General features: G+C 44.3%; 1 protein-coding gene across 3 annotated transcripts in view; it reads right to left on the bottom strand.

Moving 5' to 3' along the window:
- The window catches only part of RYR2 (ryanodine receptor 2), a 609,490-nt gene that overhangs the window by 13,966 nt on the left and 571,668 nt on the right, over positions 1-23,856 (bottom strand). For all 3 annotated transcript variants that reach the window (XM_079107027.1, XM_079107029.1, XM_079107028.1), the window contains 10 exons: positions 22,849-22,916; positions 21,074-21,221; positions 17,677-17,763; positions 16,878-17,099; positions 15,317-15,447; positions 14,006-14,048; positions 11,290-11,423; positions 6,704-6,764; positions 3,634-3,780; positions 1,417-1,551 (listed from right to left, as the gene is read on the bottom strand). In XM_079107027.1, the coding sequence (XP_078963153.1) occupies positions 1,417-1,551; positions 3,634-3,780; positions 6,704-6,764; positions 11,290-11,423; positions 14,006-14,048; positions 15,317-15,447; positions 16,878-17,099; positions 17,677-17,763; positions 21,074-21,221; positions 22,849-22,916 (1,176 nt within the window). The remainder of the gene's footprint in view (positions 1-1,416; positions 1,552-3,633; positions 3,781-6,703; positions 6,765-11,289; positions 11,424-14,005; positions 14,049-15,316; positions 15,448-16,877; positions 17,100-17,676; positions 17,764-21,073; positions 21,222-22,848; positions 22,917-23,856) is intronic.

Below are 23,856 nucleotides of genomic sequence, written 5' to 3'. Positions count from 1 at the left end.
CTTTTCTTTCTTTTTTTTTTTTTTTTTTTTTTTTCAAATAAAGGAACTGCAGTACTTTATTGTAGAAAAGGATGTGTTGAAGAAGAAAGGTTTGCAATGAGTTCTACTTTTACCAATTAAGTGGTTTCTTTCTTTTCCATAATCTTATATTTCTCTTTCCAAATCACACTAAAAGCAATAAATTACAAGCCCATGGAATTTATTTTACTCCAAATTGCCTGCTCATGACATTTGCCATTTTTTTTTCTCCTGGCTTATGTCTTCTTAATGATGTGATAAGGAATTTGCAAATGAAGGAAACTGGTCCTGTGTTTTGGCACGGAATGTAGTTTTTGCCAGTTTATCATTCGTATTTAAGACTCTGTTTAGAGTTGTTCTTTTTTTCAACTAATTTTTAGCATTCGTGGATCCCAGATTTTACATCATACTTGGACACACATTTCCTTATTTAAAGATTATTATTATTTTAAGGAGCCAAACCTGTCCTGTTCCTGATTTAAAGAGTGAGGTTGATGCACATTTTTGTCACTTCCCCCCAGCAGCTGGTCCATGGTGCCAATACCATTTATGGAATTACTTCATTTTCAAGTTGCAAAGGTCACCTTTATCATATTTTAATTTCCATGAGTATTTGTATCTGTTTTAAAACTTTCTATTCTGTTCCACCGGTTTGTCATTCTCCAGTAAAAAACTGCCCTGTCAGTCTGCTTTGTGTTGATATTTCTCTCCTATCACTCTTTTGGGGCATATACTTTTTCTAGAATAACTTTAGTATCATTATACCCACAATGCCAATTATGAAGATATTTCAACCAGGGGCTAATGGAAGGATCCATCTCCTTCCATCTAGCAGAGCAGCCTTTGCCTCGTTTCCCTCTTACTGACCTAGGAGCTCACATCGCATAATTTCTGATGCGCCACCAGCAGAGGGGCAGGCTAAGGAAGAGCAACGAAAAACAGCGTGACTGCCTGAACGTCTACTGATTTTGGAAATCAAGACCAAATAGTCAATTTAAACCAAGATACTCAAAGTAAAAGCAAAAAGTAGCAGATTCCATTCAGAGACATACCTCGGGGTTTTAGTGACTTCAGTTTAAGTCAGAAAGGCAAAGGGAACACTATGGCTTCGACTTGTCCTCCAGGAAAGCACTTCAGCTGTGGTACTGGACTGCATGAGGCCAAGCCTGCAGGCCCTGCCCTCGGCTCTAACCGGGTCACTCGGCAAGTCCACCCACGGCCAGGCTGGGCAGCAGATGTGGAAATGGATGGAAACGGCCCTTGATGTTCAGCTGAACATGAAAATTGTTTTCTCCAAAAGGTCGATTAACTTTCTACACTGTGCACAGTGCTTCTTCCTCTGTCCTGTCAGGGCGAGGATCCCTGAGCACCGCGTGGAGGAAGTGGGGACGAACTCACCGTTAACATGTCGTCACACTTCATGTCCGGAGTATCACCATCTTCGCTCTTATTGTAGAATTTCCGGAAAAAATTGAACGCCACCACGGTATACAGGTACACGACCACAGCCAATAACCCCACGGTTAACACCAGCTGGAAAGCAACGGGGCATCGAACAGGAATCAGAAAACGGGACGTGAGGGCATGCCAGGCGTCTGGCTGGGAGGACCCCGCTGGCTTTGCCCCCCCTGTTACTCTTCCTTCTCCCCTTCCTTAGTCCCCGTGGTGAGATGCATTCACATGCCCACTTCCTCGGGTGGTAACAATGCTGCATGCAAAACCTGCCTGCCCACCTCGCTTACAGAGGCCGGGACAGCTGGAGTAGGACCAATTATAACTTAGCTTCATGTCTAGATAGAGGTGACGATGTCAGTAAGCAGCTCAAAACGCTCAGTTCTCTAGCCTCTGAATCTTGAGAACAGAAGCTACATGGAGTACTTTCCCTCTTTTTATGAGATCGTATTTCTGTAAATGGTCCACATTCCCAATAAAGCCCATCTTGTTTTTGCTAGGACAGTAAGAGGGGTTCCGGGTTATTTTTCTCTTTCAGTCACATTCTAGAACTAAGCAGGAAGTCCTGTTGCCTCCAAAACTTGGAAACACCACTGGTAAGACTGCATGGAGCAAATATTTGAAAAACAAAGCCAAGAGGTCTTGCTTTGTACACATAAACCAAAGATCAAAGTGAAAAGATACCATGGCCAATGGCCACAGATGTTCTGAAGGCTAGTTTTCTCAATGTGTAATGAAGTGCCACATTACTTCTTTCAGCGTTAGGTAGCCTCTCATTCCAAACTATCCAGTTTTACAGCTACAGATACCTTTCAGGGAATATGCATATGGTATTAAAAATGTGACTCTCCAACTTGATGGTGGTGTATTTCTGGTTATATCACAGAAATTCTGAACATACTAAGATACATTACCTTTATTTGTCCTCTCTCTGGTTACAATACAACCCTACATTCTTGACTGTAACTGTGTATTTACTGTCTACAAATTCACTTTACTATCATCTCTAGGAAGCATGTTACTCTGATAGAAGCCTTAATTCATTTCTATAAGTGAAGCACAATGGCACTGTAAATTTGTGCACAGTTTCACTCTTAGGACCTTTAAGCTCTCTGTACTTCTGCCAGTGAAAATTTGACACCCAAAGGGATGAGCCATAATTCCCCCAAAAGCTTGGAAATTGATTCAAAGGGGCAGCGGTCCTTCGTGTAGGAGACATTAGGCTGCGCGTGCCCAGCTCTGAACCTGCACTGGAGCTCAGCACCACGTGCTGGCTGGCAGTGAGCACAGCAGAACTGTCACTGTGCTTGCCATGCATACCAGTCCCATTCAGAACCCAGAGTGACATGAGAAGAACCACCTACTGGAGTTATAGAACGAAGCATCTCGATGAGGGAGCTGCTGTGGACACAGTTCAAGTGTTTTGGAGAGACACACTGTTTTTTTTAAATGTGCTGGGCTAGAAGACTCTGGAAAAGGACTCTGGTAATCCAAATAAATAACAGAAAAAGTGTTTCCCCCTGGTGGACACTTGAGAAACAGCGAATGAGTGAAACATGCACGCTTCTGAACTTGCTGCAGAATAATGGAAAGTTTTAACTCGGAGCAACTAGGTGCCACAAGCTGATGATCTGAACCCAGACCCGCTTCCTCCAAGTCAAGAATGGAACACTCCTTTTCTGTGGTTCAAATTAAAGGAAGAGAAAAGTGTGCACAGACACCCAGGCTCAACATGTCCCAGTTCATTAAGCATCTCGTGTTCTGATATGACCAGTGCATCCGGGTGCCACTGCAGGCTGGGGTGCCCTGTGGGATTACAGGAGCCACATGATGGGCCAAAGAAGAACTAGCTCTTCAGTGTTTACCATCCGCTGTGCTAAGTCCTCTTTGTTTTTATTTAATTTTGCAAAACTCCAATAAGGGAAGTACTTCTACTATTTTCATTCCAGGAAATAAGGGATTTCCTGGAATCCCTTATTCATGAACGTTTAGAAACGTTCATGAATTCATCCAAGGTGACACAGCTAAGCGATCAAGCCGAGGCCTGAATGCAGTTCTGGGCAGCTCTAAAGTAAACTGTCATCAAGGGTTCACTGTATTTTCGTTGACGTTACTTGTTGCTTTTTTACTTCCTGCAAGGGGAAGAAAACGATAAACGCTTACCTGTTTGCCATTGTGAGTCACTGATGACAAGATTGTTCTTAAGGTCTTGAATCCCATAGCAATGTCCAGAAGATGAGCGGCAAAAAAAAAGTTGTTATAGTGTCCGAGGACAGACATGGTCATATACCAGGCGAGGTAGAGGAAGGACTGGTGAGAGAAACGGGAGGGGAGGCATCAGAAGGTGGAAGGTACACCCACACTCAGAGCTCCTCTGACGTCACCCCATCGCAATCCCTCCACCTGCCCAGGGTTCCTAGACCAGCATCTTATAACCCTGACCAACGGTACCAGCCCTTCGTGTGTTTTATTAGTGAGTGAGTTTGTTCCGGCAGGTTCAATGACATTGAAGGACTTTTCCTACTTATCCTCCCATGGAGAGCAATTCATTGACTTATGACTCGGTAATGGGGCTTCTCAACCTCAGCATGAGTGCTATTTTGGACCCCCCGCCCCATTGCTGAGGAGGCTGCCATGTGCATTATTAGATGCCAACAGCACCCAGTCGTGACACTGCCAAATGTCACCTGGGGGCAAAACTGCCCCTGGTTGAGATTCCCTGTTCCATAGTCAACCAAAGAACCAACCAACTTCTCCCCTGCTTTCCCTTCCCCTACTTTTTAATTTATTCTCACACAAATCAGTGTTTGTTGAGGCCTACTAGTTACAGGAGATTGTATGAGGAGTTTTATTAACCAAGCATCTTGGTTTAGCATGAACTAAGACAAGCCCAGGAAAAAAACAACATACTACTTGATGTCAAGGAAAACCACGGTAAGCCCAGTAACACAACCAGTGATATGTGCAGAAATCTCCAGGATTAAAACTAACGTAGACAGCTGACTTCATGAGACTAGAACATGTATACATGTTTTAGGGGACAGGGCATGAAGCAGAATAGGAATCCTGACGTTGCTTTAACGTTTTTTTGTGCATAAGGCGGGTCTTGCCAGTGGGAAACGTTCGGGAAGGAATAGAAACCTTTACTTTGACGGTAACATATCTCAATCTTTGATAGAAAAAGAAAGAAGAAAGGGTCTGGGTGATGTAGGAGGTTTCATGGGCAACGTGAGACTGGAGCCAGAGGTCGAGTGGAAGAAAAGGAAGTGACATTGCACAAGGTGCTGAGATGAGGCTGCACAATGAGTCTGCCTGGGAAAGGAAGTGGGTCTGAGTGCTGGATTCCTGTGTTGGGTGATCAGGCAGGAAAAGTAGAAGCAGTGGAGGCCCAAAGGCCAAGGTAGGCACATGGGCAGGTCTCACAGGCTTTGGGAGACACGGGAGTATCATGAGCAGGACAGTGGCATGTGGAAAGTGGCACTGTGGGAAAATTTCTTGAGCATGTACTAAGTGCTAGTTATAGTTCCACATTTTTGCATGCAAGTCTCTCCTTTTATTCTAGCAAGATCCCTGACAAACAGGCACCCTAAGGCCCAACTTCCAACAGAGGAAAGTGAGCTCATTCAAGGCAAGCTTGTCTAAAAGTGTTGGAAGATATAGAGCCAATGAATTAGGAGATGATGGGACAAGTCCCAGACTGAGGTTATGAGCGTCACCAGGAGCAGCCCAGTTGGCAAGGCTGGGAGGGAGAATTACAGAGGACAGGGACAGGAACAAGGCGAGACGAAACAAATGGACAGAGGCAGGTGATGGAGGGAAAAGGAAAAGGCAGAGTCCAAGCTAAAGTTTTATTGTTAGAGTAACAAGTACAAAAATACCAACAGAAAAAGAAAACTGTGGGTGGGGAACAGTGCAGGAGAGGGAAGATGACGTATTTACCGTGGGACTTGAGACGGAGGCATCTAGCAGAGGTTGAGGACAAAGGACAGGTTTGGGCCTAAGATGATCAAGGAGACCTAAGTAAGTGACAAGCTGAACTTGACTGAGTATGTGGATTCTGCTCATGGGATGCCAGTCAAATTTCAACAAGAAATAAAGAATAAATAATTTTGAGTGTGTGTCCCAGGCAGTATTTGGGCCATACGTGCTAAACATCATTCCTTTTTGCTTATGTTAAATGTCACCAGAATCCCGTGCTTCATCTGGCAACCCTGGCTGTGTTTCAGAGGGAAACTCTATGACTGAAGGCTCAGCACAGGGAGAAGTGACCGGCCAAAGTGGAAGCCGCAAAGCTGCAGCCCATGAGGCTCAAGGTTCTTAGACTTCCTTGACCATCTGCCCAGGCCTGAATTCTCTAGAGGACAGGAAAGCACCACAGCAAGGTGAGTACCGCGGACAGGGCCACCTGGGCAAAGCGGGCTATGCAAGTACTGTGGTTGGACAGACCGCCCCCTGGAGGCGGAAGCTGGCCAGGCTGGACAGGTTACTGAGAGGGAAAGGCCAACATGGACCCTTTCCATCCTAAGTTTCCATTATGAGACGAGAAATGACTGGCAAGACAGCACACTAACAGCGTAGGTTCGGGAAGATATCCACAGACATGATCCTGAGCTCTCAGGAGACGCCCAGCGTCCTGGGCCATGGCGGGGGCAGGCAGGGACAAGGAGAGAGGGAGGGAAATGTGGAGTGTGTCACAGGCCTTGAGATAGGAGGAAAGAACTAACATGTGCCCTGAAAGTTGGTGCTAACACTGAGGGGTGAAATTTGGGGATAACTGGTGGCTTTTAGTAATAGTTAATTTTTTTCATTATATTTGAATACACACTTGGGCTCTATCTTCAGTGTCCAAAGACTCTTTCAGAAAAGAAGTATTTAGTCAAGAAAAGGGACACAATAGCTTAATGTACTCAGCTTGGGGAAAGTTTAAATTCATTTTTTGAATTTTTATGTTTTTTTTTAATTTAACATCCCTGACCTTTGGAGTATACGGCTGTTCCACTAAAGCCTGAAAGAGCACGTAGGTGAGTTGCATCTCCGTCTCTCCCTTATGGAAATACCTTTACCCTTTAACCTTTCAGCCTTTGGAAGAAACGGAATGAGGGCTGGGCTGTGGACCTCCCAGCTGTGGTCAGTATTAAACAAGCTGGTATCTGAATAAATGCCTGACCCACTGGCTATCCATCTGCAGAAATCCCAGACCCATCTAAGCTGGCCGGTGCTGCCATGCGCTTACGTTGTCAGTAAAGACGACGCCCAGCTTCCACATCTGGTACTTCACATCGATGGAGTTCAGTCTGGAAAGACAAAAGAGAAGAAGGTGGAGATGAACACTAATGGAGGCCCTAAGGAAGCACAGAGTGGAGGAGCCTGCAGCCTGGCCACCCTGCAGGAGCTGGTTCTGCCTGCACAGGGCAAGGGAAGAGCAGAGACCTGCTCCTGGGACACCCCACTGTCCTGGGACACTGCTTCAGAAGGATATTGGAAAGCAAAACAAAACTGCTCTAAGATTTCATCTCACTCCAGTCAGAATGGCAATGATCAAGAATACAAGGAATAATAAATTTTGAGGAGGATGTGGGGGAAAAGATACACTCATACGTTGCTGGTGGGACAGCAGATTGGTGCAGCCACTCTGGAAAGCAGTATGGAGAGTCCTAAGAAAACTTGAAATGGAACCACCATTTGGCCCAGCTATTCCCACTCCTCAGTTTATATCCAAAGGACTTAAAACCAGCATACTACAGTGACTCAGCCACATCAATGTTTATAGCAGCTCAATTCACAATAGAAAAACTATGGAACCAACCTAGGTGCCCTTCAACAGATGAATGGATAAAGAAAATGTGGTACATATACACAATGGAATATTACTCAGCCTTAAAGAAGAATGAAATTGTGGCATTTGCAGGTAAATGGATGGAACTGGAGAATATCATGCTGAGTGAAATAAGCCAATCCCAAAAATCCAAAGGCTGAACGTTTTCTCTGATAAGTAGATGCTGATCCATAGTAGTGGGTGGGTAGGGAAGGATGAAAGAATTTTGGATTGTGCAGAGCGGAGTGTGGGGAGGGATGGAGAGTGCTGGGGAGGGGCGAAGCAGTGGGGATGGGAAGGACAGTAGAATGAGACAGACATTATTACCCTATACACATGTATGAAAAAAATTTATTTTAAAATTCATGGTCAAAAAAAGATAATGAAAAAAATTTTCAATATCACATATTACTTCACTAAGATTATTCTGAAATGCTCACATTTTTTCCTATTCCCAAATGAATCACCACCTCACCTTCTGCTACTTAAGAATAGCTTTTCTTCTTCACTTTTCCTTTCCTACATTAAATATAAGCTAACGTCACTTTATACATGACATTTAATCCTGAACACCATATTCAACCGCCCAATGTGTATACTTCAAAAGTTTCCTCACTAACCTCCACTCACTTATAATTGCATTCCAACTGATTTTTTTTTGGTTCAAATAATAAAAACTTGTGGACACGTGCACACTTATTTCACAGCAATATTCATTTTGTAAATGAAACCAGTTTTGTGCTGTGTTACTTCCTTTCGTTTCCGCTAACGTCGCCTTCTCTGTTTGTTTCCATCCAGGCAGGAACAAGGCCCCTCCCCTGGGACCCAGCATCTCCAAGGTGCTGAAGGAGCAGGAAAGTACATGTGGATGCCTCTCTCTGGCTGTGAACTCCCGGCCCTGAGCACGGCATCTCACATGATAACCATCTCTCAGGAAGTACAGGTTGAATGAGCAAGTCTGACATTCATAATCTTTGTGGATTGAAAACATAATTAAATATGCTTGGGATTTTTTCTAATTTTTCAGACTTGCCCCTGATTGATGGGCTAGAATGTCTGATAACTTTGTCAGCCTTTCCACCATCCAGGCCCAGGTGATTGACATGTTGGGATGTGAAAGGATCCAACAGAGCATAATGGGGCAGTGCTACTTTCTCACCGCCTCTCTAGCCTGAACGTTGGAATCTGAACTTCTGGAATCCCTTCCTCTACTTCAGCCCACTTATCTGTGTGATGACAAGCAGTCACTCATCAAAGTTGACATAGGAGAATCTGTCCTCTAAGGGTGAAGGTTTTGTTTACCTTAGCCCAGCAAGTTTTTTTGAGGAAATGAAGTTACCTTTGCATCACAATTAATTTTATTATTATAGGAGCCTTTTTAAAAAGTTCCATGAGGGCTGGGAAGATAGCTCAGTTGGTAAAGTGCTTGCCTTGCAAGCACAGGGCCCTGGGTTCAATCCCCAGCACCACAAAAAAAAAAAAAAAAAGTTCCATGAATATTTAAAATAGGTTCCCATACATGAATAATTTAAGTGGATGATATCTAATGAGGGTCGGGGGCAGGTGGGAGGTGAGAAGAGAAGAATGGAGGAACTTTAGATTATATAGAGGGAGGTGGATATGAAAGATGGTGGACTGAGAGACAGCATGACCCTATGCGCATGTATGATTACATGGATGGTGTGAATCTACATCTTGCACAACCACAGAAATGAAAAGATGTACCCCATTTGTGTACAATGCATCAAAATGCAGTCTGTAGAAATGGATAAATAATTAAAAACAAATAAAACAAAGGAAGAGCTGTAATGGGAAGAGCGGGGTCGTGTGTAGGAGCAGCCGCTTCCAGGAGAGCAACCCAGAGCAAAGCTAAGGTTTCTACCAGGAGGTCTGCACTCTGCATACCAGCTTCCGGCTTCCTTTAGAAACTTCGGTCACGGTTGGTATTCTCCGCCCGCCACGCTGCCTGGCGCGTTTGCTGCCACCCTCACTCAGTGCCCTGCCCCACTGGGGTGCAGGATGCGAGCAGCCATGCTGACCAAGGCTGACCCCACCCACGCAGGCAAGGCCTTCCCTGGGCACAGGCCTGGGTTCTCGGTGAACTGTAGTTAGAAGCTGGGGGCTATTCGATGGTTTTGAGGTCCCAGCTCCCCGCCTCCCCTGGGAATGCATGGATGAAGAAATGTGCAGCTCTCTGGCTCCTGGCAGCCATTCTACACCCAGGAGGAAGCTAGCCACTTACTCCAGCGTGCACATGCCACACCTGCTGCATGTGTTTGATGAAGCAACGCAGACGTGGAGCTTCTGGTGGACGTTCATGTTACGGCAGCCCTCACATAAAAACCAGGTGAGCTCTTAAAACTTGGCCTTCTACATGCTTTAGAGACAGTACACGTAAATCTTTTTTCCTAATAATGTCTATGACTTATGAGCTCTATTCTGATTTTACGATCCGTATTTAAAGGTGTTAATCAATGCCTTATTAATTTCCTGATACTTTGCTAAAGGTTGAATCTGGAACCATTTATTATGTAAAAGCATGGAAAAATTTCACCAATGTAAAAACTATTCATTCATGGGAAAAAATGGTCTAAAACTTTCCATTTCTTCATTTTTGTTTGTTTGTTTGTTTTTGAGTCACAAAGGTGACCCATGGAAAGTGCATGGTTCAGTAAAGCCCTTTAACCCTCCACTGCGAACCAAGGGTTTGCAGGGGTATGGGAAGGCCCGCGTTACACCACACGACAGTCTAACAAAGGGCCTTCCAACCCAAGGGCCTGCCTTTCATTTGACACAGAGTGACATGTCTTTAAGTGCCACATTTGCCCTCCCAGGTAATATTCTGGGTCTAAGGTCACATTTCTATTGCATATTTGCTGATTACTTTTCAATGGAGTTCATATTTTTTTTTTGACATAAAAAACACACAACCAATGAACTAGGTCAGGTGAAATCTATTTAATGCTAGCTGAAATATTTATCTGAGAAAAAATAATATTTCCCTACAGAACCATAAATATTTGTTTTCAAAGCGATCATCACTTCCCTCATTGACTGAGACCATAAATACACAGGAAAGGAAGAATGGGCTAGGGTGTGGCTCGGTGGCGGAGTCCTGGGCTCAGTCAAAGCAGGTGCCCACCTGTACACACACACACACACACACACACACACACACACGAACTGATATGGCTTTTTTCCCCAAAAAATTGTTAAGTGGAGACAATAAGAGTTTACATTTTAAAAGCATGTATGCTTTCCTTTCATTCCAGAAATTCAGTTAATAAATTTGCTAAATAAAGGGATATACATACACTCAGACCACATATATTTGTGTGTGTGTGTGTATGTATGTGTGTATGTGTGTATGAGAGAGCGAGACAGAGAGAGAGAAGCAGAAAGAGAGAGAGAGTGAGAGAGAAAGAAAGAGAAAGAGAGAGAGGGGTTGAGTCTTGGGGGAAACCAATTCAACTGGCTTATATACTTCTAGTTATAATATTATTCCATGAGAATACTATACAAAGAATACTTCATTTTGAAGTAAGCTTTCCAAGTAATAGTATGATAAAGTTTTTTTGGCATACTAATGCTTTGCTATTTAAAAAAGATGCAATAATTACAATAAAAGAATATAAACTTTTGAGTTTTTTAAATAAAAGGGCTACTCAATCTCTGTTTCTAAATCAGGAAAATCAACTACTTTTCAAACAAGAAGAACAGAAAACAGTTACCTATTATGCTTTTGCATATGTTTGACTTAAGGGGCATTTAAGGTTAGGAAAGGCAATTTAAATTAAGAACATGAATATTCTGTTTTTCTAAATAAGAAAAAAAGGCACCTTCAAAAATTAATAGAAAAATATCCCATCATTCCAGAGCTCCAATACCCACAGGTGCCCCGTCCTCCTCTGCCTGCTCCTCTAAGAGGGTGGCCAGGGCACCATGTCCCTCCCAGCCCCCTCTCTCAGCCCCCTCCCCCATGGCAGAGTGGACGCTGCACTCACACGGCTGACAAGGAGCTGTCTTTCTTTGGCTTCTTCTTCTCTCTGGCATCACTGAAGTCCAGCGCAGCCTTGTCCATGCCCAGTAACTCGCTGATCCTGTCTCGACCATAGAACTCGCCATATTTATCCATAACCTGGGGTCAGGGAAGAAGCACCTTATTGGCTGAAACCATTCAGTAACATCATCAAGCACGTGCATGCAAACATCTGACGGTTCTCAGACTTCCTCTGTATCTGCCGCACTCTGAAGACCACAGAGACACCTAGTCGTCAGCCCTCTGTGTGACTCTGCTAAAGGCCTGAGCAAACCTACGGCACTATACACTACCTGTCTGAGGAACACGATGCCCCCTTCCAGAGCAGGAGGCCCACCAAGGGAGGACAGTGGACTGGAGGAAAGGGTAAGAGGTGGAAGGAAATGTAAGGAAAGCAATCTTCACCAAACTCACACTCTGTGACAGGAATTTTGCCTCATTCCAGGCGACTGCCACAATCTGAAAGTTCTACCCTTTATCTCACACGACTGCCATAATGTGAAAGTCGCTTGCTATCAGCATCCCATTTTGTAGATCAACTGCCCCATGAAACTTAACATAACGTGCTCGCCTTAGCAACAGATGGGGCCGGCAGCACCCAGGCAGAGCCCAACACCCAGCCGAAGGTCTGCGTGCCACCAGGATGGCTGTCACAGTCTCGATCCCAGCCACTCCGCTCTAACCGAAGTCCCCGTCCCACCTGGCCCCCCTCAGGGTCCTGACCAGTGATCGCTCAGGACCTCTCATGTCCCACCGTCCTCGTTCTCAGTTCTCGTCCCCTGGTGAGTTCCTACCTGGCGCAGGTGCTGTGGCCTTTGCACCGTCACACCTAACACTGCCCCAGCGTCCTGGCGTGGCTCCTGCATCACCACTGCCTGGCTTTCCCAGTCCTTGTTTTTGGACTTGCACTTGGACATGGCTCACAGCTCACCCTGGAGCTCAGTAGCCCTAGCTCCGTGATGGCGCTCCCCAGCCTGAAGCCCATGAACCGTTCACTGGAGTCCCACACGGTGAAGATGGAGGGAACAGGGAACGTCAGGGAAGAAAGGCAGGAGACGTGGCGGGAGTAAGAGGCGAAGAGGAGCTGGGACGCAGGGGAGAGGCGCACAGGAGAAGCAGGAGAAGAGGGAAGAGGGGAGGAAGGGGGAGGGAGAAGGGGAGCACTGAGGAATCAGCGCAGATGGAGAAAGAAATAGAAGTGGGAAAAAGGGCTGTGGAAGATGAAAGATGGGCTTTCTGAATGGGTGCAAGAGGTGAACTGAAAGAACACGTCAAAGAACAGCAGCAGCTACGGAGTCTACGGACCTGTGCCATTTGGGCAACTAAAACAACTCAGGCTGCATTATCCTCACACTGCTGTGAACTGGCTGGCCAGATCTGGGTGGACGTTCTCCCTGCAGCTCCCTGGAGAAGGGGTGTCGTCCAGCAGGGAGGCCAGCAATGGACTGAGCCAGGTCAAGCTATTTTTTTGACTATGTATGTATAGTTTTCTTCAGAGAAATTCTCACTTTAAAAATTTATAAGCTTCATTCTTATTCCATTAAATGACAGGGAAAATGCTCAAATTATCTATTTAAAATTATTTATAAATTATAAACCTGCACCAGAAAAATCTCCCCAAGTCAAAAACAAAGAAGTCATAACAATAATAAAAAAAAAAAAACACTGCTTCTTCCAACTAGAAAGTGTGTGCAGACATCCACACATACCCACACCCACACACACACACACAACGTGCTAAATGATGCAGTTGATTCACGTTTCAATTCTAAGTGTAAGCTCTGAATCGCTGCTCAGATGTAGCAAAAGCTTTTCCGTGGTCAGTATTAGCCACCCTTTTTAACTTTATGCTTCTTTTTAGTTAAACATAACATTAGGACACATTTTGACATGATCTCAGAAGCACAGAACATAAGTTGTCACCAACCCTCTAAATGCCACTGAACTGGTAGAAGCAAAGCAGGAGAGGCCACTTCGCCTGGTGGGTCTACCTGCCCATTTGCTGTGCATGGTACAAACTGGAGCTAGAATTCACTAGGAAACTGTGTGTGACCTGAGTCATCTGGGAAACTGGAGCAGCTCAAAGATCAAGACAGGTACCACGAAAGAAGGAAGAGGGGCAGCAGTTCAGACGCACGGGTCTGTTACACATGCCAGCTCAGGATAAAAGGACCACATCTGAGCCTCGTGTGGCGCATGAGGCAGAAACGACCTCACCCACAGAGCTCCTGCGGGTGCCGGGGTCGTGGCTGAACTCCACGTCAGTGCCTCTTCGGCCCCCAGCATCACAAGAATGCAATTTTATCTTCTCAAAGTATCTTTAAAGTAATTTAAGGAAAATAGAAAAAGCTCTGGGTCAACTTAGCTCTTCCAGACAATTTCAGAGAAAATTCTTACCAAATCTTGTTACTACTACAGACTGAGCATATGCTGATTCAGCTGAGTCTGGGGATGGGGATGGGTGGACGAAGCAAAGTCTATTTATACTGGAGCTGCAGAGTCCAAATTTCTCATGTGCTATTTTTAAGATTGATGTTCAATTCAAATGCCACTTTGGAATAATATCACCAGGCAGATATAACTTACTTCAGTATCTCATTCTATATGTAAACCACATCAAACTCAAATCTGAATTGCACTTAAAGAAAAATAGAGAATGCATTCCTTCTAAGGAGTATTACCTTTCTTTTAACAAATTTATCCCAGTAGTTATTGGGAAATGACCTAAAAAGTACAAAATCATAAAAGTTAAATCATTTTTAAATGGAAAATAATAGCATATCATTTGAAACGAACAAAATAATATGTAAACATAAATCTTGCTAGCAACATGAAAGTACAGTGAACTAGGTTACCATCTTATTTTCTTTATCACCAGTATCGTCAATATTATTTTGAGTATTAATATATAAATATATGTACATGAAAATCACATTAAAAAGGTTATGAGTTGATATATTAATAGAGGAGAATATAAATTAATAAGTAACATATTTATCATTTGTTTATAACATATCAATGCATAGACTATTGTTTGCCAATTGTCTTTAGAATTTAAAATATCTGGAAATCAGTCAATGTTTTTAACTATGAAGTGAAAAAGTTTCTTTCCTATCAGTGACCCTTAAAGAAACATTAAGCATAGCACTCAACTCTGGTACCTTGGCTGATAGAGTTTACTGAAAGGGATCAATGATTAGAGTTAGTATTAAGGGACAGAATTGCTGAAGAAAACATTTAACATTTAGAGCAAGCCCATAAAATCCATAAATAAATCATTCCCCCGAAACACTCAGAACCCACAACACATGTAGCTTTTAAAGAATAAGCAAAACTAATCACAATAAAGTATTTCATTCTTGAGTAGTATGAACTACTCAAAAGTATTGTCACTAAGACTTTTCTGGTGGAAAATATCACGTTGCAATGGATTTACAGCTACTAGCCATTTGGATCTTGACTTCACAAGGCTAAATAACCAGTGAGTATAGAAGTGTCTGTTCCTTTGTCTCATGTTTTACATCTTGTCACAGCACAGAGCTGGGTTATCCGAAGCTCCCTGGTGGTACCCGTGGAAAAGTTCACAACTCAGATACATTAAAGGTGTGAAATTTAATGTTTGTGCCTGTGGGGTGACTCCTCTTTCCTAATGCATAATTTCGGCTTCTCTGCTTTTGGTGAGATAACTCTGCACTGGGATGACACCTTCCCACTACACGCTTCCCTGGATACTGGGTAACGGATGTGAAGTCCCATCAGTGCTGCGGAAATGGCCTCAGAGCTTTTTGTGATTAAGGAACTCGGAACATGGAGGGCAAAAATTGAGGGCATCCATCAGGAGGCCCATGCACTTACTCTTGGTCTTCTTGGCTGAATATATAACTACTATTCACTTGTGCTACACTTTTGACAATCTCCATGAACTGCAGGAAAGTATTTTTATGTCTCGAAATTTCTGAGCACAGAGACGTCTCCTAGAATTCTTTACTCACTGCGTGTTGATTACGAGTCTATCCCACTGGCCTTTAATATCATCTTCTGAAGGCTGCTCCGTAATATAAAGTCCATCAAATTCCAATTTTCGTGCTACTTCCTTTTCTCGCTTAAAAATAACCAACGGGACCTACAGAGGAAAAATAAACATGGTAAAATTAGTTTAGATTTACTGGCATCTCCTGTGGTCACTATCTTTGCAAAATAGCTTTTGGAAAAATTATTTCCCATGGACTTTCAGGAAAGTAAAAATGGAATGAAAATGAATAAGTTACTTTCACAAAGAAACATCTAGAAAGTTTTGGAAAAAATGAGACAGAATAGATATTTTATATATGTATGTGTTTTAAGCACATAGGGGCTCATAGATACTTGTACTAATGGTACTACTCTAAAGAGTTCATGTTTGTATATACATATATGTATACCTATCAATGTGAATGACTGTGAAATAATTAACAATTTTATTAATGTTCTAAAATGTATGCTAGCAACACTTGCAGAGTTTTATTTGATAAATCTCTTTAATAATTCCACACTTATCCTGTCCACATTTAGAGAGAAAGTATTTAGAGAGAAATTTTAATTTTGGCTTCAGCAAAAACCTTTGTCAGTTTGCCCCGATGTCTCCAGGATCTACTGGTCATCTTTTCCTGTGGACAGACCTTACATGGGTGACGATACAAAGGTGATGCAGACATTCTGGAAGGACCCAAGAACAACTCCATACAACAACTGGGAAAATGGAAAGGAAATTTACTGAAAAGAGTACGCTCTCTCTCCTCTTATGCTGAGCCCTGGTGTTTCAAAAGTCTTCTGGAAGCAGCACAACCAGAGGCAAAGGACAGTGAAATAAAGGCACTGTAATGACAGAGGTCTCGCTGGGAAAAGATGACCAGGTGTGTCCAGGTGATGGGCAGCCCCGAGCACTCAGAGACTCCTTGGATTCTGGTCACCACGTCTCAGCACACCCTTGGCAGGGCTTTAGGGATAACCCGTGTTATGTTTCTAGGTGAAGTGACACAAACTGTAAAGCATTTCTGCCAAGGAAAGCAAACGACATGTATCTAGTAACAGAACAATGAAAATGACTCATGGATGTCTGCAGAGTCCTCCTGCCCGGAGCATCACCATGAGACACGGTGGGTGGGTAAGCAGCTTCTGTGGGTTCCCACATGGGTAAAGCTGCCCACCACGTGAGTAATTATCAACAGGTAAAAGAAAGCCGCAACGAGACGTCCCTTCCCAGGCAGCCTGCAGCCAAAGGCTGGACAGGGCAGATACAGAAAGGCCAGGCTCCTGTGCCCCAGGCCAGGACACCCCTGAAGGAGCATCCCAGCCTCAGAGATGGCTTCCCACAGCTCACCTGCACCGCACGCAGCCCAACTTCCCTCCCTGCCCCATCCTGCTTCCTGCCCTTGCCATAGGTGAGGGTTCACGGCACGTTCCCAAACTAACTTCATGCACATAATCTGCATTTCAGAAGGGGCTCTGCGGCAGTCCAGTCTCCGACAGGCACACACAGACATGCACGCCCAGGTCCTTGTGCCCCTGTCTTACTTTCAGGCAGTAGTATCCAATGATGCAGAAGAACGAGATGACGGTGTGCAGGATGGCCAGGATGCGCAGCGTGGGCTCCATGTAGCCGCTGCTCTCCTCCAGCACGTAGTGGACGGCCATGATCCTGTGCGAGCTGCTGTCCAGGCTGGCCGTGACTCTGGCACTTTCACTGGAGCTTCGAGTGGGCAGCTCCTTTCCTTCAACCACGGAGGAGGTGGAGACCTGATGCGAACCAAGTGCTGTATGGTGAGTTGACGGTATCTAAGGTGGCTTGCAAGCAATCCCAAGGCAAATACAGAGCCTGTGCAGCAAGTGGTGGATGTGAAGTCATTGCACAGTGAGAAGACCAAGAGCCAAGGCTGCAAAGAGAGCTTTTGCAACCCCAAAGGCAAGTAGTAAAGTTCATTCTAATCCAACCAAGAGTTATAAGGGTCCAAGGCACACAGGAAAAAAATTAGATGGCTGATTTTACAAGTTACCCAAAATAACTTACTGTAGCAGCTCATGCCACACCCAGCTGCAGCGATAAGTAGGTATTCAGGCAAAAGACCCTGGGAGCCCAAGGCGTGAACCTCCTGCTGATCAAATGCTGTTCAGCTGAAGCCACTGAGACACTTCTAAATTCCTGGACTCCAAGGTGCAAAGCCAGGACACCTTCCTGGGGATCAGGGACGGGCCTGGGCCTCACCTGTCCTCTCTCATTTGGCACAGGATTAGGTGTGCTCACTAGCAGATCTGTGAAATCTGCACACTCACCCCAGTCTATTTGGGCTCTCATTAAATCCCCAAATGTGCTTACCTTGTAAAAGAGCAAGATGAAATTGATGGCAAATGCGACAAACAAGGCCAGCATTCTCATGTTGTAGAAGTTGCGTGCAAAATAGTTCTGAGGGTGGAAAAAGGTAGGAGACGGTCACTGAATCAAGAGACCTGGAATCAGCAGGCCACTTCAACATGCATCCACTCATTTACCCAAACCTGCAGACAGGTTATGAAAAGCCTGCCTTCATTTGTCCCAGACCAATACTACAGGTCGAGCACAGTTCTTGGTGCTATAGAAACAGTGAAGGAGCATCAGCAGCCTTGGAGAGAACTAATAAAGAAGCACGCAGCCAAGTAAGACAGTGTCAGGGAATGCTAGAGGCTATGAGGAAAATACATCTGGTGAAGGGATTAGGGAAGGGATGGAATTTGGGACAGTTGGTCAGGAAGGGTTTATCTTAGGAGTGCAGCCCTGAATCCATGTGAGGAAGAGTATGTCAGAGGCAGGAGCAGCAAGGGCAGCTGCGAATGAAGGGCGGTGGTGGTGGGTTTAAGGAAACAGTGTGAAGGATGCATATGAGAAGGCAGATGGAGTGGGGAGGAAATAGGGTCAGGCCAGAGGGAGTCTGGGTATTGAAGGCTTCTGATCAAAGTTTGCAGTGTGGTTCATGGCCTCTGAACCAATCTATGACCCTGTGGCCACAATGCCTGGATACAAAGCCTGGAATGTGTACCAATAACTCACACCTTCCTGGGGCAATAATTTTATAATCTTCCATGTAAGGATGACAACAGAACCTGCTTCGTAAATTTGTTTTGGGGATTACACAAGTTAATATAAGGGAAGATAGTTAGAGATCTTATCTACTTACTGGTTCCAGGGATTGAACGCAGGGTGCTTAACCACTGAGCAACATTTCCAGTCCTTTTTATTATTATTTTTTAAATTTTGAGACAGGGCCTCACTGAGTTGCTTAGGGCTTCCCTACCTTGCTGAGGCTGGTTTCAAATCTGCCATCCTCCTGCCTCAGTCTCCCTAGTTGCTGGGATTACAGGAGTGCACTACTATGCCTACCTTAAATTCTATTACATATAACATATATAGTTGTTAAAATAATAAGATTATTGTTAATAAGTTCATGGTTGTTCCTGATTAATGTAATGTCACTCTATCACAATTTCTATCCCGTTCCAGATGGGATGAGAAGCTATGAGAGGGTTCCAGGAGGGTCTTGCGTGACCCCACTATGCTTTAGAGTTGTTCTGAATGCTGAGGATGGCAGGTAGTGGGGGCAGGAGTGGAGGCAAGGGGAGCATTAGAAGTTCCCACAGGAAGAGCGGTAGTGATGGGAGGCTCCACTCTGGTGGTGGCCACAGAGACGGTAAGAACTGGGCAGATGCTGGATGTAATTGGAAGAAGGGCGGAGAATTACTGCTGGATGACACGAGGTGAGAGAGACTTGAAGAGGACAGTTTCGGGCTCTGGGGGCCTGAGCAATCAAGCAATGGAGAGTACAACTTCCTGAGCTGGAAAACAAACAAATCAATCCAGAAGCCATGTGTTTAAAGGGATAGGCTATGGAGAATTGAGTATTTGTTTTAATATTATTTGGGAGCTCTATGCAGATACACCAGGGGCTTGAGCAGCATAAAGCCATAGCAAAGTGACCACACCTCCCGCGATGGCCTGTGTGTGCACACTCCACCCCTGAAGGGGTCATTTCCCCACAGGAACCCTGTCTTTACTGCCACAGTGCAGTGGACCATGGTTGGCCATCCAACTGGGCCAGGTGCACTGGTTCTCCTTGGAAGGTGGAACTGGTCATAGAGACTGAGTTAGCTCATGCTGGTTATTTGAGCAGGACAGTCTCAAAGACTCAGAAGACAGGGGACTTGTGGCAACCTCGGGTGGCTATGTTTAGTCTGATGCATGCAGATTGCTGAACTAGAACATCAGTTGAAAAGAGAATCAGGAAAAGAGAGAAGCTGTACAGAGACAAGAGAACATGTGAACCCTGAGACAGCAAGAGGGAGGGAACACCCCAACTGCCTGGCTAATATAACTGTAGCTAGGGGCTGGGGCTATAGCTCAGTTGGTAGAGTGCTTGCCTTGCAAGCACAAGGCCCTGGGTTCGATCCCCAGCACCACTATATATATATATATATATATAAAACTGTATATATAAACATATATAAAACATATGTATATGTATATATGTATATAAAACGTGTATATATATACATATATATATAAAACTGTAATTAAACACTGTCCAGGGCTACTGCAGGGCATATATATAAAACTGTATATATAAACATATATAAAACATATGTATATGTATATATGTATATAAAACATGTGTATATATATACATATATATATAAAACTGTAATTAAACACTGTTCAGGGCTACTGCAGGGCACTGTGGAGCCCATTCAACCTCCAAGCCATCTATAATAGAGCTACACCTGCTGCCATAGCAACCATAGCAGCATATTGACTGAATGATTATCCAGAGTTATCTAGAAAACATTTACATTCAATGTACTTTGTAATAAACAGTATGGGGAAAATATAAGTTTGGGGGACCACTTCTTCAAAATGTGTAGGACACTACATAAAGAACTATCTTTTCCATTTTTATTTTATGTGTTATATTCTAAGAATAATTTTGAGTTAGCAGCAATAGAGAACTCATTAATATTTTTATAATTAGATTTTTAAATTTTAAATAAAAGTGTAATTTTATAGAAATGTGGACTAGGCCAGTTGTGGAACTTTACTTTGAATTACGTGTACCCTAGGAGGCCTAATTCCACCCCAGGGCCTCAGAGCCCATGTCCTGGCCTGCCCTCGAGTGAGTCTTGGTGGGAAGACACTGGGAGTGCTGCTCCATGGTCACCAAGCCAGAGGGTCTCCAGTGGTGTGAATGTGTGTGGGGGCTCTGGGCTTAACAACAGGGAACAGCAGACCAAGGGCATTCACTGTAAACAATAAACGCGCTGAGATGGCCAGATGAAACATATGGTCATTTGTATGAATTCGTGAATTCAACCAAGGATGCACAGAAAATATTTGGAAAAAAAACTGCCTTTGCATGAAACATGTACAGACATTTTCTAACTAACAATATGGTATAAAACTTTCCCACAGTCTTTACACTGTTAAGAATCATAAGTAATCTAGTGATGCTTTAAAGTCTACAGAAGAGTGTGCACAGGTTGTGTGCACGGACTGCATCATGTCATTCTGGGGACTTCAGCATCTGCAGGTGTGGGGGTCCTGAAAGCAAGTTCTGCAGATACTGAGTATGACAGAATTGCAGGACTGATTGGTTCCCTGATGAACCCCCCAGGAAGGTCAGTGAATACTGAGCCTGAACGAGTATGCTCTCAAAATAAAGCAGTGAAAATAGCCATTCTTCATATCTTACGAGAAGCTTCTGTTGATAGGCTATGATTTTCTTCCAGAACGCTGACTCTGGGACTTCGGGGTCTCCGTATCTGTGTGTGTGAAGCTGCCTGAGTTTCTGTTTGCCCTTGTCTTCTTTGGTTTTCTCTTCCTTCTCTCCATCTTCTCCCCTGGAAGAACAGGTGGGTGAAGTAGAAGCTATTCAGAAAAGGACTAAACTGGTAGCCTACAAAAAATTATGCAAGCGAGCAGATACTTAAGATCACAGAACCACTTTTGGAAACTAATTCCTCTTTCAATGAATGATAAAGTTCTGGAGTTTAGCGTTGGGGCTAAGATTTCCTGCTGATCACAGGGCCCCATACAGATAACTTGTTCAAATCTAGAGGACATTCTTCAGGCTTCAAGGATTTTCATATCCATATATAGCAGATTCCCTTTGTGCAATAAAGACATCCAATTGAAAAAGAGAGTAACAAATGAAATTTTTTTTTTGATCTTACCTTTCAGACTATTTTAATTTTTTTCATTTATTTTATTGTACACTGCATTTCTCTTTTTAAATTATGATTTTAATGTTCAACTTTTAATCACTCAGTCATTAAGAATTAAAATCAGAGGTCTGTGCATTTGGTTTTTTACATGTATAAAGTATGTTGATGTACTGATACAGTATTTTAATTTTATTAAACAAAATCTACTAATTTTAATATAATTGTTCATTATACTATAATGTTAATTTCAGACAATAATGGCATTAGAAGGACTGAAGTTTTATACTTAAAAATCCTCTAGTTGCAAAAATATCCACGTTTCATGAAAGTCAATCACAGTACCTCCCCACATTACCTCCACGCACATGAGCACGTCTATAGCAGCCTCACCATTAGGTAAAGAGCTGCCCTTGAAAGGCCTGCCTTGTGGCTGCACATGCCTACTTTTTACCCTAGCTGTCACTTAGGGGCCATTTTTCCAACCCATCCAACAGTGTCAGATCTACAACCAGGAAGAGCACCAACTGCACAGAATATGCGATAAAAGGGGCCCAGAGGAAATAAAAAATAGAGGAGAAAAAGAAGATGATAATGTGAGAATGGCGGCACTACAGGTATCTAAAAACTATTTCTTTCCCAAGTTTTTCAAAGTGTGCACATGAGATGGGGTGCACTTGGGGAAAGCCAGAGGCCCGTGTGCAGAGGGAGCTGTCCATCCACACTGCTTCATCCAGCTGTTGGTTTTCTGTTGCTGCATTCCTCAGTGTGCTCCCCAGGACCCCGTGTGGGTGGAATGCAGGGTTCCAGGCTCCACACCAGCCCTGGGAGCCAGTCTCTGGTGCGAAGCCCAGGAACTCGTGTTCTTCACAAACTCCCCAGGGTGAGTCCATGCTGTGGCCCTGGGACTATCACCGAGGACAGCACCCCACAGGATCCAAGGACACCCATCTGTTCGTCTCCTCCCTTCTCTAAAGGAGCAGGAACACATTTGTGAGCTTAAAGACTGAACCTGATTACTCAGTCACCCGTGGGGGAGCGTCATGGACGCACTAGGGTTCAGGGCTGAGAGAGAATCACATGAACGGAATCCACATGGAACAAAGACAGGGAATGGCAGCCTGGCCGGGCTCTACCCTTCCTCCCTGCAAAGGACCCAGGTCCTCGCTGTCACAGCCCAGGGCCAAGGTGGCAGGTTGGGTCACACAGCTCCTTTGCAGGATCAGATTCCCCACTACAGCTCCCATAGAGAGCGCATGAGAAAGACTTTCTGAAACGAGGGAACACACACAGGGACCGCACATACTCAGCCTTCTCGGGTTCGGATCTGCTCTCTTCCTTCTCTTCCTTTTCTTCTTCTTTGGCCTTCTGTTCCTAGAATAAGCCAATGGGGAGAAGAACAGCAGGATTAAGCATCACCTGCGAGTGCACTGAGGGGGCCAGGTGACCACGTCCAAGCCATAACTGATACAGGACACCCTCTTACTTATACTGAGATCAAAGGGAGGCATATGCCTTTCATCCTAGTGCTCCAAACACATTTCCCTTCTGCACCCAGAACTTTCTGGGTTTACTTCTACTTCCTTTTCTCATTCCAGCAATACTGTGTGTGTGTGTGTGTGTGTGTGTGTGTGTACATGCACATGCTGGGGATGAAACACAGAGGTACCTTATCGCTGAGCCACATCTCCAGTCCTTTTTATTTTTTATTTTGAGACAGGGTCTCGCTAAGTTGCTGAGGCTGGCCTGAATTTGAGATTCTCCTGCCTCAGCCTCCTGAGCCACTGGGAACACAGACATGCACCACCACACCTGGCTAGAAATATCCTTCTTTACCTTACTCATTCATCCTTCAAGACCAATTTAATACCCATCTCTTAATTCTCACCAAACTACTTTAAGCCACACTGGCATTTGCATTATTTCAATATAGGCAACCCGTACAGTCCCCTGACTACCCTGTTTAACAATTAGTGCTGTTCTAGTCTCTTGATGCACATTAGTCCCACCTCTGTAAAAAACACTGCTGAAGGCTGGAAAGCAATACCCACCCACCGTCCCCATGTTGCCAGACCCAGTCCTGCTGAAGTACTGGACAGACGGTGGCTCAGTGGACAGATGTCAGCAGGGGGCACACTTAACCTTAATGGTTAAAGGTAGTTAAGATAATTTGTAAGGAATCTCGAAAGGACTAGCTCTGCCTACCAAGAGCCATTTCCTTTTGGAGATCCAAGGCAGGCATGGCTGTCTCTGGCAGGAAACCTGGTGTGAGGGTCACTCGCCATACCCACCTGAGTCAGAGAGAGTGGCCAGA

This window comes from Sciurus vulgaris (genome assembly GCF_902686455.1).
Source record: "Sciurus vulgaris genome assembly, chromosome: 12".
NCBI lineage: Eukaryota > Metazoa > Chordata > Mammalia > Rodentia > Sciuridae > Sciurus > Sciurus vulgaris.
This window is presented reverse-complemented; position numbering and strand designations above follow the sequence as displayed.